This window comes from Gymnodraco acuticeps, unplaced genomic scaffold (genome assembly GCF_902827175.1).
Source record: "Gymnodraco acuticeps unplaced genomic scaffold, fGymAcu1.1, whole genome shotgun sequence".
Taxonomy (NCBI): Eukaryota; Metazoa; Chordata; class Actinopteri; order Perciformes; family Bathydraconidae; genus Gymnodraco; species Gymnodraco acuticeps.
The window spans coordinates 2,757,671-2,771,207 of record NW_022992351.1 but is presented as its reverse complement, the minus strand read 5'-3'; the positions used below and the strand labels follow the sequence as shown (position 1 = coordinate 2,771,207).

The 13,537-nt window shown below is 40.6% G+C and overlaps 2 protein-coding genes across 3 annotated transcripts in view; both read left to right on the top strand.

The window, feature by feature from the left end:
- Nucleotides 1–4,187, top strand: part of atf7a (activating transcription factor 7a) — a gene marked incomplete in the record, with an annotated part of 19,827 nt that extends 15,640 nt beyond the window's left edge. Inside the window, 1 exon segment of the mRNA XM_034209359.1 lies at nucleotides 1,251–4,187. Within this exon segment, the coding sequence (XP_034065250.1) occupies nucleotides 1,251–1,480 (230 nt within the window).
- Nucleotides 4,188–6,324: 2,137 nt separating this feature from the next.
- Nucleotides 6,325–13,537, top strand: part of dip2ba (disco-interacting protein 2 homolog Ba) — a 45,955-nt gene continuing 38,742 nt past the window's right edge. For both annotated transcript variants that reach the window (XM_034209035.1, XM_034209034.1), the window contains exon 1: nucleotides 6,325–6,596. In XM_034209035.1, coding sequence (XP_034064926.1) covers nucleotides 6,512–6,596 — 85 coding nt within the window. In that variant the 5' untranslated portion in view covers nucleotides 6,325–6,511. The remainder of the gene's footprint in view (nucleotides 6,597–13,537) is intronic.

Genomic DNA, 13,537 nt, shown 5'->3' with positions numbered 1-13,537 from the left:
CTACAATAATGTGGAGGGAGAGTCCTCTCCAGTCAGACTGATAACTACAGCTCAGTGAGGTAAAGTACTCAGAGTGTTAGATAGTTCACTTTAGTCTAAGTTCAAACGGTTTGGTCACAATTTATGTAAACACATATTTCCAAGGCTATAATTATTGGGATAAACAGGTTTGAAATCATTCCAATGTATACTATAGGACAGTAACCAAAAATATCCTTTAAAACTGGAGATAAAAAAAAATGCATAAATAAATGTTAAGGTAAAATAAGATATGAATGAACAACATAAATAAAATAAGTTACATTAATTTGTTATTGGCTATGGTAGGTTATTGGTTATGTTCACATACTTATTTGATTACATCCACTTTTCTAAGATGACAACAGAGACTTTCAACCCAAACCCAGCTGTTGACTTGTGGATGCAAGCAGCTAATCACAGACTCAACCAGAGAGGAAGTAGTAGGCCTACATCATCAGCTACCATGTCTGACAGAGAGGAAGACAGTGAGGAGAACAGTCAGGAGGGTAGTGATGACAGCTTGTAGGATTACTGGTCGTGCTAATGTTGTCTTGTGTTCGCCTCTGCATGTGTGTTCTGTGTTCACCTCTGTGTGTTCTGTGCCGTGTGTCTGGCAAATAAAGTCAAGACCCCCTCAAAAGTTACGGTTTATTTCATTTTAAGGATGAGCACCAAGCAACATCTCCAGGTGCTCCTTTGAGAACCAGGGCAAAAAAGTTATGTGCACCCCTGGTTATAGTGGCCTTATGGTATATGCTACATTATGTTTCTGTATATTCCTACAGGGAGTTATATCCATTATTGCAATGTAGGTAGATTATTATGATTACATTTTTCACATATGCTGCATATTTAAATTCTATGTTGTAAATATTAATTTAGGAGTCTTTGTTTTTGGTACATAGAACCCATGCTTTAATCTTTATGTATTCATTCATTGACTATTTTATTGTTTTGTTTAATAACAGGGGTTGATGTCCTTCCCTTTGGTGGTGGAAGCCAAAGTCACTCCCCTATTAAAGTAAATGTCCCAAAACTATACTATATATATATATAATATATATATATATATATATGGGGATACTGTTAATGACCTGCTAGACAACCAAATAATGTCCATAGATCTTTTAGTATGGCTGGTAGGGAGTGTATTCAAAATTAAAAGTGAAATACATTTGCTTGTTTAAGTATAAATCTGTACGTGTCATTATCTATTTGTTCCTGTTTAGCTATGGAAGAGAGCATGAAAGACATCTCGGAGCCGACGGGGTCCCCTGCCCCGGTGATCCAGCACAGCTCCCTGGCACACAGCCCCTCCGCAGGGCACAACGGGCTGAGCAGGGCAGCAGCGGAGGCCATGGCCATGTCCGTGCTGGCAGGGATGGGCCAGCACCAGAGGTCTGAGAGCGGACCCTCTCACATTATCATGGCTGCACAGTCTCAGTCGGCTGCCAGATGATGAGCGATGCCGCCACGGCCCAGACTTGGCTCACACTCGTCACCCAGGGGTAGGAAAGAGCAGCGGAACCCCCCTCCCCAACTTTCCCCCCGAAGTCCAAGTTTCTCCTCGCCCCCTGCCTCCTCCGCTCTCTGACCCTCCTGTGGAGCCGTCACGCTGCGGCCTGGAGCTCAGCAACAGCCTTCTGGGAATGGACTGAGACCTTTTTGAGAGAGCTTCCCATTCACTTTGCCATAGACTACAGGGGCTGGACTCCAAACTTCATCCTCGTCTCCCCCCCTCTGTGCTTCCCCCCCTCATCTCTCCTTCCCCCCTCAGTTTAAATGACCTCTTCACTGGACTGTAGGACTGCATCGCTCTGAGTGTCGCAATGAACTCTCCACACGGACACAGATTTTAACACACAGGTGTTGCACCTCGTCGATCAAATCAGATACCAAACAACACGCAGGGCTTTACACTGTTTTCAGCAGGGAATTGTGCCTCACACACCCACACGCCATCACAGCACACATCCTCCAAAGATGCAGTAGCTGTCTAGACGTCAGTGACTCACATCTGACGTTAAACCTTTTGTACACGGTTCCACATCAAGGTGATCTCAACATGGATCCAAAAACCTTACCTCAATTACTCCCCTTTATTAGAACATTCATAAACGGTGTGCGTGATTAGCTCTGCGCGTATATATTGATGTACTTAGCAGTTTGCCTGCTCCTGATCTGATTCGTTAATAGCTGGATTAGCATGTGACTTTTTTCTATTAGTGTGTTCTTGATACAGCTATGTGCAGCTATACTTTTTAATCAATTGGCACATCCTCCCAGATAAGTCCAAAACAAGTCGGATTGACAGAGTATGGTCTTTACATCTGTTCTAACCTGAAGGGAATAAGCCCCTCCTCCTCCTCCTCCTCCTCCTCCTCCTCCTCCTCCTCCTCCTCCTCCTCCTCCTCCTTTCCTCTTCAACAGTTCTTCTGGTTACTGGTTTTCTAAGTGGACGCCTTTTCCATTTGATATGAGCTATTCTAGTGGCTGTGTTTCTCGGTGTGTGGGCCCTGGACTTACTGTAACTGTTATTTTCACACTTCTCAGGATGGTTGCACATCCTTGCTGCTCGTTGGAAGTGCGATGAACCCCTCAATCCCTCTGCTCTTTACCAAACCTAAACCAAGCCATAATGACTACAAATCAGATGTCTGAATCTCCAAAGACCACCCTGTGTACGTGTGTTTGGAGGCAGGAAGTAAATAGCCTGACTGTTATCTTGTGATTCAGAGCTCACAGTGACACACACTGCAGTATATCACTGCCTTTTACTTGCACTTACACTCTCACACAAAATGTCTGATCATGTTTGCCTTAAAACCACATTGGTGCCTCCCATACCCCCCCTAGAACAGATTTGCTCCTGAGCCATACAACAATATATATCTTCTTAACTTCATCAAATGAAAAACAACTAATAAAGAACCAAAAATCCCTTATTTAGGATTCTTTAAAGCCTTTAAAAGAATGACAACTCTCTTCCAGTGACACAAATGATCCAGTACTTGTCTGTCATCTGGTGGAGGGACTCAGATAAGACATCTAAGCTTCGAGGGAAGAACACTTTTGGATATCTTGTGACTGAACAGCTCCATTTCCAAGATATATTTTACATAAACTCCTAAACAAGCGGTTTTCTTTTCATGTTGTCTTCCTGCATATTGTTCTTTTATCTGATATGATCAATCATATATTTTAAAGATGTGATACTTCAAAAACCTGTCCATCAACATAAGGGCATGTCTTTATGCACTAAGATAATGCAAGTTTCCTAGTTTTTATATCCATTTAAAATTCTCTTGGTCTTTTCCAGAGATATCAGATGTTCAGAGTCTCCTCTCTGTACTGTATACGTTAATGGGAATTTGCTCTGCAACTTTAAACGTTTTCACCTTTGACTGAACCTCTTGTCCTACAGTCCCAATGGCGACCCCGGCATTTTGTTGTACTTCAGAGCTGGCGCTATATTTGGCTGGCAGTCGCTTATAGACGATTGTTCGTATGAAATGAAAAGTCAAACTATATTTAGCTTTCATGTTTTCATATCATTCATGTCATTGGCACCTTTTTCTGTCAGTTTTTGTTTTCTTTTGTGTCTTTTTTTCAGAACGATACAACCTTTGTCATTATGCTTCTGATTGTACTGATGAATATAGAAACACATTTCCTTAAAACACATTTATTTTTTGTTCGAGAAATGTCAGTCCTTTTTCAAAAAGCGATTTGGATCCTCTTTGTTATATCTTAAAAGATAAATTTGGTCGTGTCTTTCTAACTTATTTTTCTAATTGGGCAACTAACAAACGTCATTACAGTCTCTGGCATATTAGAGTTACCTAGGATTGTTGTGAGAAGAGCAATTTAGTGAAAGATGCAACAATGTGAAAGTTGCACATAGCATACTCGTGTTTGTTCACACTCCCATCGTTGGACTGATGATTTCGGAAATTGTCCTTGTACATATCTGTACTATATGAATATATTTACTTTTCCATGCATGTCCAAGTGGAATACTATGAACACTTACAGTGCTGCAGTTTTAATTAAAGAAACTACATGTTAATGAACAGTTATACAGTCTGGGTTGTTTGTTTGTTTTCAGTGTATTTCACAATGACTGAAATCGTTGTGGGTAAAAGCGCCGTCCTTTTACAAAACAACTGAAGACTTGGTCATTTTCTGTTAACCGCACAAGTCAGTGTATTTGAATACAAGAGAATATAGTTTATGAAAGGACATTGTACCGTCTGCTTTTTACTAGTAGAGAGTAACTCACTACTCTGGTTCCTTTACTTTAATAGTTTTCTTTTTACCATTTTTCTTTCTTTCAAAACGTATTTTTAGCTGCTATTGAGGACACTGATGTCATCTACTGAGTTGTTAACTGTGACTTTGCAATTAGCAACTTAGGGTTATAGTGTACAATTAAAAACATACACATTGTGAATATCTTCTTCTTTTCCTCGCATTTTTTAAATAGGGATTCATTTTGAGATACTTTCAGATCAAGACATAATGACTTACAGAGTCTTTTTTTTCATCAAAAGGCTTTGCATTCTTCTAATTTATTTTTCTGGCACGAATGGGCTTCCATAACATTTGAACCAAAATAGAAACAAGTAAATGATGTGGTATTCCTAATTTTGTGTGGAGAGGCTTGGAAACAGCAGGTTTACCATCATATTGGAACATAACATCTACAGAAACTATTTGAACATTTCACTTTAAAATAAATGACATTTATTGAGGAGGTGTGCTGAGAGGCTGGAATCATGACTAGAGCCTTTCTAAGACTCATTGCTACATGCCTGCTTTTAACTTGATGTTTTTGAATTGCACTCAAGTCATTTTGGAAAAGCACAGCAGTGACACATAAGCCTGCAATTATGCTGTTATGTAAAATTTGCTTTGAAGCTTGTTTTCCTTTAAAACAATGTCTGTTTCTTATAAGGAAACCATCATTTGTTCTTCTTGTAAGCAGCCCTTAATTGCACAGGGAGTGGTTGGGAGGGTATATTTATGTTTTATAATCTTTACAGTTACAACGCCACAGATGGATTTTTCAAGTATTCTTACATAAAAGGTGACATTTAAAATCAAGTACTTCATCTGAAATAGGACCAGGGTTGGATTTACTCTCTGTGGGTCAAGAATGCGTTGAGGTTTGTGATGATCAGTCACAGCTCTACGGTCTAAACATGTCATTTTCCTTTTATTGTATTCTGCCTTTAGCGACATAAACCAACCAAAACGTTTTTCAACTCCCACGCTGACATAAAATCCCCAGTTTTGATGTGCGTGAATGTATTTGTATGATCACTTGTGGAAGCAGTCAATCAAATTACCATACCTGGGATGTTTGGGGCCCCTTGGCAGTTGCACACTCAAATTCTATTCCAGATTTAAGTTTGATATTCTAGTACTTTTTCCACCTTTGCTTGCTCTGGCGTTAGCTTTTAAAATACTAGGTCAAATTCAAAGGCTTTATTGTCAGATGCACAGATGCTACAGTGTAGAAATGGCAATGAAGATCTTAAGGTCCTCCAACATTGCATTAAATATAAGTGTACTCTCCTGTTTATTGTTCTTAGCACATATTTTACACATACAAATCGTCAGTAATAATAATAATACAAATAAACAATAAAACATTTGGTCGAGGTTTGCGTAGTTTTTAAAGAAACATGACGTTTGACCAATTCCACATAAATATATATAACATAAAATAAAAACGTACACAGATAAGGAAGAGAAATGGAAGAAAACAACAACAGTGTAAACATAGAAATGTCTAAATAACTATAATATACATTTTCTCCAAAATAAAGGTCAAGCATCCTTCTGGCCTGGAGCAGTCCAAAGTCGATTAAGCGTAACTAAAATTCCATCAGAGTTTTAAACCTACAGTAAAGTGTACCCCATGTTTGGCTCATTACCTGGTGTAATATGATCTAAATATAAATATTCCTATATTTCTTATCTTTATAAATTGGAAGTTTACAAATAGCAAGACCTATTATTTTTTCTTTAGTAAATAAAAGAGATTTAAGATGATTTATGAAATATTTACCTATAAACTCTTTACCATCTGCAGTCCCTGTGCAGGAACACAACAACAAACAACAGAACAATCAGCACTAAAAACATTAATTTATGACATGATAAAAGTGTAGTGTTATTAGTCAAATGCGTGTGTGTTTCTGCCAGTCAGACGCCAGGGGGAGCAACAGTTTCGGTGTGTGTGTTTTCCGGGATGCAGTTGAATTAATGTACAGGCGAGGTAAAGGCAGTCACGTGACAGCGGCTCGCTGCCGTCAGTGAGTTTTTCCCATTATGGCGGAGGGGCCAGCCGCACGGATGGACTGTCTCTCCCACTCTGAGGCTTGTTTTGTGTCTTGAGGGAGGGCGTTTTATATTTGTAATTTTTCTACACTTTACCTTCCTCTTTGACTGCACTGCACTCTGTGTGTTTATCGGCGGAGTGATGGCGGACCGCAGCGTGGATGTGTCCGCCCTGCCGAAAGAGGCTCGGGACCAGCTGGCGGAGTTGGACCTGGAGCTGTCTGAAGGTAAAGCAGGGGGGGGACTGCCTGCCGGGTACGTGGGGGGATCCTTTAGCATTATTACAAGCTAGCTGTGTGTCTAAGGTGTCTGGGCTTACCAGCATCGATTAAACCGGTCCTTTCCCAGTCTTTTGTTCCACTTTCCGTGTATAACACATTGAATGAGGGCTCACTGGAGCTAGCTTATTTGTGCTAATGAAGGATGTGGACACGCGAGCTAGCAGTTCTTGACAAGCAGCACGAGAGGGAAGAGAAAGGCTCCATCCATTTTTCCTCGTGCCTGCTATCTCAACCCGTATAGTGGTCAATATAGAGCTAAGCTGTCGATTCAAAGATATTTTCAATTGTCATGTCTCATCATTTTGCTGTGTGATTGAATGTCAAAGCCATAGCTGTGTGTGTGTGTGTGTGTGTGGTGTGTGTGTGTGTGTGTGTGTGTGTGGTGTGTGTGTGTGTGTGTGTGTGTGTGTGTGTGTGTGTGTGTGTGTGTGTGTGTGTGTGTGTGTGTGTGTGTGTGTGTGTGTGTGTGTGTGTGTGTGTGTGTGACTAGGGTGGCCAGAGGCATGGTCTGGCTATCAGAGCTTGACCCTCTCATCTTTAGTTATACTTCTTCATATGGTGGGAATTAGATTGTTCTGTGACCACATGGCTTCACATCATTAGCTCGCCCTGTGCTTCTTCTTTCCATCTGCGTTCATGTTTCAGCTGAAAAAAGCAGTACAACTGTGAGTCACTGTGACTAGTGTTGACATGTAATGACACGGCCTACAGTCATCCTCCTGTGTCATAGGAAGACACAGACTGTTATGAATTAGTGTTAGTAATGAACAAACGTAGTGTATGACCTCAGTGACCAACAAGATGCACATACAGAGCCTACCACCTGTGTAAACCTGCTATTACTGCAATTATAGGTTTAAACTGTGTGCCTTGCTCATCAAGGGTTTTACTACCCACAATCTTGTGGTGAAATGTTGTGAGATCTGGGTCAGGTGAATGCTATGTTTGTCCTACTCATCACTAGTTCTATGAAAATACAACATTATCTTGATTCTCAGGACAACCATATAATACATACTGATCTCAGAAAGTCTGCCAAGATAGGATTTTATACAATTCAGGTGCATGCAATGATATAATGTGCCTATTTTGCATAGCTATTCTTTGTAATAATACAAATATACCTTCTCTAGGTCACTTTAAAAAGCCACATTCTCGTGTTTTGAACTGTCTAAATGTTAGGAAGTAGGTGCGCTAATACAGAAAGGTTGATGCAGATGTGCTATCGAAAAATAATAATAGTGTATCTGAAAGCTATTGATAAGTATCACTGTTTTTATTTGGATTAATGATATTTGATCCTTGATCATTGTATTGATCCTAATCGATTGGTATCGTTACACCCTAACTATTGTAAATGTAGGTGGGTGATAGATTTGTAAATATTTATTGATTGTATTTCACAAATATCTCAACCATTTATTCATCCAAAAGCAAAGTACAAATCACCCCCTCCCCCAGAGCAGCTGTTAGCTCCTGTCCTCTCCACACATTGACACACACTGTCACACACTGTCACATCCCAGTGACAGTCCCCCCCTTGTCCCCCCTCACGCACCTGGGAGACGTTCTCCAGCTGAGGTGACTGACTCCGTCGTCCATTGTGGGCAGTGACCACTCTACCTATCCATGCTGATACACATTTGGAGATTCTAGGTGGTGTGATATTGACTGACACTGATTACCTGTATTTGTTATGACTACTCTTAATACAGATGCAGGTCAACCATTTCAGTCGCTCTAGTAATACAAATGTATTGCGATATCAGCATATACCCCATCGTTCCAAAACAATCAATATGAATATTGTATTGTGAAGAATTAGATTTATACCCCTATAAAATCACCTTGGCAATATAGTTTGTATGCACGTGACAGTTATATTACTTCATATTCAAATAAAGAAGAACTCATTAACAACCTAATTACTGTTAATCTATATGGAGTGGGACTGTTGACACATTATAAGAGCTCGTATCAGCCAGTGTTGAAAGTAGGTTGATATATTCGTGAATCTAATGGTATGCCAAGAGCAGACTGACCTCTAAGGTTAATGTGTTGTCTATTGTGTTGGCCTAGAAAGAAATATGTTTGAGATTTTGCCGTATTGTTTATAAATAATTGATACTCTGGTAACTATCCCCTGCAGCATATTAGGGCCAATGTTATAAATCAATGATTAGGACTGTTCTAAGGCAATATGACTTTGCTTCACTGGGATGGAGTCATCTTCTTTAAGATGTCAGATATTGATATGCTTTAAAGATCACCTATTATGCAAACTCCACTTTTTCCTGTCTTCTATACATCAACATGTGTCCCCTCTGTGTAAAGAGATTCTGAAAGTTTCAGGAACAAAGATTCTCTCTTTGTATCCTGATCCGTTTCTATAAAAACCTGTCTGAAAATGAGCTGATCAGATTTTGGCCACTTTATGATGTCATAACGTTTTTTTGGCTTGTGTAACCATTAGCCAATCACCAACCAAGGTTACCCCCCATCCCCTCCCACCTTATCACCTGAATCTCCTCCTAGAGCACCATTGTGTTCTTTTAACCAAATATCTCCCAGAGGGCCGTGGGGAGGGGCTCCTTATTTTCATCTAAAGTAACAGAATCAGCACTTTTGAAACAGAGGGGTTTATGGGATGGTACAATTCATGATCTGTTTGGTATTTCGAGCCAAACACTTCAGAGACATGTTTTGTATATATGTGAGACCTATAATATATTGATGAAAAACAGTATAATAGGGCCCTTTTTTTAAATTAGAAATGTCTCAATTTATTTTCTAAGGAAATATGACATGTGGTGGTGATGGTATTTCTGGTCACTTTCCTGTGGTAATACTTTGAACAAGAACTGTTCTGATGTCTCTTCCTTGTTTGTGCACTCACATGCTTGTGAGTAACATGCTTGTTGTGAGGCTTGAAAGTTGCAAGAAAAACAATCATATTCGAATGATCCTGGCGGCCATGTTTACTCATTGTCTTCCACATATTGGTTAGCTGAGAACATAGCTGGTGGATCTCACGTAGCTAGCTCCTTCATGACTGGATGCTTGCGGCATGTCATCACTTTCTAGGCTGTTTTTCTTAAGTCCATAACAAGCATTCCTCTGAAGTGAAAATGCCTGTTCCTGCGTTGCTTGGATAAGAAAACAGGCCTGATAAATGGCCTCTTAAAAATCAACCCGGTTCTTGTAGCCCCCTGTGACCGTGGGACACAATGAGGACCATTCAGCGGGTCTGAGCCGCCGAGACCAGGAGCTCTGCTGCCATTTAGGTCATTCAGCTGAACCCTGCCTTTGTGTGCACGTTGGAATGAGCTGCCTGCATAGGAAGAGCAGGGAGGGGCTGTTGACTGGTCGCACTTGAGAAGATGACGTGTTGTGTGCACTGCTGAGGGGAGGGGTCCACCTCTCAGCTGAGCCGGGGGTACGAGGTCATGTCTGCTTCTTCCCAGGAACTGGCCTACCTGGCTGTCGTCCCCCGCCGTCTGTCAAGCACTTTGTACAGGAGTTGTTAAACAAACCAAAATTCCACACGGATTATGTTTTCACCCGTGAGTTAGTAGCTGGGGGTCCACGACAAAGTGCCATTTTTGACATTGAAATACAAATGGAAATGATTTGCATAACCTCCCTGTCTTGAGTTTTGAAAAAAGTGCACTCACCTGACCTTTTCAGACCTATACTGATGCCTTGGATCCTAGCATCGACCAATACCGAGAACTGATCCAATACTACTGTTTAATTAATTATTCAGTCATTTTGACCTATAGGGCTGCTCAATTAATCTTATTTTAATCGCGATTACGATTATGGCTTGCAACGATTACGAAAACAACGTAATCGAAATAAAACGATTATCTTTTCTTTTTTTATATATATATTTTTTTGTTTTTCAGTTGAATTATGCTTAAAGTTCAGGGTAATCAACTGTTAAAAACATACTGTTCACATTTTTTTTCTCCAATAAATGGATGTTTTCAAAGTCAATGAATAATCACATTTAATAATCGCAATTACAATTATTGACCCAAATAATCGATGTTTGCCATAATCGAGCAGCCCTATTTTGACCCCAGGCTTTGAAAGAACCTGGCTGAGTATCTGAGGGACTAAACCTCTGTGGACTTAAAAAAAAAAGAAACTTTAAGACAGATCTTTTAGTCTGGCTTTTACTTTAGGTGCCACGTTATTTATTGCCTAATTGTTTTCTCCAAATCATGTTTTTTATACTATTTCTATCTCCTGCGCCTATTTATTTAAGTACCATGTATTTAGATCAACCCTATCAATCTATTTGAGTCTTCAGTGGCCCCATATCTGTATCCGTGGATCCCAACTTGAAATCATAGGGATTTCCATGTTTTGAAACTCCCGTCTCTGCTGCACATGCTCGACTGTGTTTATGTGCGATCACTCAGTATGTGCAGACTGAGAGCTCAGATGATTGCCAGTTGCTTCCTCTCTAGGCCAATCATACAGTTAAGCATCCATCCAGCATTCAGATGCAGCCGAAGCAGGCTCTGTTTTCACATGAGATTGAGGGCCCTCAACGGGGATGACAGCACTGATATGGACCAGGTCTATATCAGCCGTCCATCTTCTTGACCCCAGCCATCAGTGACAGCGTGTAGGGCAAAGCCTGATGGATCCTTGTGCAAGACTCTCCTCCCGGATCACTTCTCTCTGTGCTATGTTTGAACAAGATACTCAGCAAACTGTTGTTTTTGTTAAGTCAGACAAAGTGCTTATTTTGAGACAGATCAGAGACGTGTGATAGACTTCCTCAAACTCAGGCTCATGTGGTGCAGAGCTCTTGTTTACAAGGTGGAGGTCTGCACTCACCAAAAGAGGAATTAGTGCTTTACACACTGATTGTGAATCTGAAATCTCTATCCAGTTTCACAGCTTTGGACTCCCTCAGGCCCGACGCAGCATGCTTTGGTAACACCTTTACCAAATGTTACAGCACTGCAAATACGAGTAGGCAATATGTTCAAAATGATCACAGCTTCATCCCATCAGTATGCCAACAAGAATTAGAATTAGGGGTGCACCGAATGGGAAATTCTTGGCCGAAACCGATACCGAAAATAGGAAACAGTTGGCCGAAAACCGAATGCCGAAAGGCCGAAAATGATTAATAGAAATATATATATATATAATGTATACATCTTTTACCAATGTTGTTCTGATTATGGAAATAGACATGATTATGGCAAAACTTAACTTAAATAATAATCACTATTATGGGTCCATAAAACATTTATTCAGCACTTTTGAATGCATACAGTACATTTATATATGTCATGTATTATTGCTAAAAAACATTATATCGCAGTCTTAGTGTCGCCAACTCGTTTCTAATATGCAAAGACAACAAATGCGTCTATGATGTATTTTCGATCAGACGAGATCTCTCTCCCCCGTCTGTGTGCGAGGGGGCGGGGCAGTTTACACACACGCAGCTGCTACATGCAGCGGAGCACACTGCGGAGATGGCGGAGAGAACGCGCTCCGAGGTGTGGTTAAACTTTACCCGTCTCGATGTGGAGAATACTTGTTACCATAAGTGCAATAAGAGTTTAGCATGTAAGCACGAGCAATTTGTCTAAACATTTAGCAAAAGTGCACCGCATGCAGACGGAGGAATGTACCGGGTTCGACCGTCTTTCTAGCAGCTCTGTAGCCCCATCCACGAGTAACGTTTCCACGTCAGGTGTTATGTATGCTAGCAGCAACACACGGAGTTAACTACATTATACAAACATGGGTTAATGATTAGAGGAAACTGAGTTATTTAGTTTGTTAAAATTTCAGCTATTCTGTTTACAGTCTGTCATCAGATTATTTAATACGATTTGTTAAAGGCTCAGGGCAATCTCGATGACAAAGGTCCCCTGTGAGCCAGCCGCGAGCATGGTCGCCGCGTCTTTATTACGTCATCACAACAACACGTTAGGTTACCAACGTAAGCCTGTTCTGACATTCGGTGATATTTTTTCGGTGCTAAAACCCTTTCGGCCGAAAGGGCCTTTTAAACCATTTTCGGCCGATAATTTTCGGTGGCCGAATATTCGGTGCATCCCTAATTAGAATTGTTAAACACCATTTAGAGCAAAAAGATTTTACTTCACTGGTCAATTAACAATTTAGAAACAGGAGACGGGGAGGGAGACGGAGGACGATAAAATGCATTATATATCCTCAGCCAAAGCAAATTGAGAACATCGCAATGACGTCTTCATACTGTGAATTTATAATGATTCTAATGCAACACTATCATGTGCGACATAGCAGCAACTGTGGACCATCATACACGCTCGTCAGCGTTCTGTAACAATATCATTTTTATGAAGATGGACTGTAAACAATAACATAGATTTATTGCCCAGTCCTACTTTCAGGACGACTTTAAACCTTCCATCATAATTTCTCACTAGAGTCTAATAGCTTTTCATATGAAATGTATTTCTCTTGTTAAATATCTGGGTAGTATATGCTTCTGTTTCGTGCTCAATAGGTCAGAATCTAAAATGCACAGATCATCTTCCTCGTAGCTGCGGAGCCAAGGCATCCGGTCCGAGCAGATGGTTGGGTACTCTTGGCAAAGGTCTCTATGCGTGTTTGTGTGTCACACAGTATGTTTGCATGCACAATTGTGTGTGTGTGCATGTGTGTGTGCATGTGTCATAATACTGTTTTACTGTGAATAGTTAATGATGGCTGCAGTCCTGTTTCCTCTTCCAGACCTGTAGTAGGCTGAATTATTCACACGCTCTCATTAAATATCAGGACTCCCTCACGTAAGGGTGGAGGTGTGTGTTGGTGTGTGTTGTTGTTTGTGAGCGTGACTTCTTTACACTACCCAGGTAGAA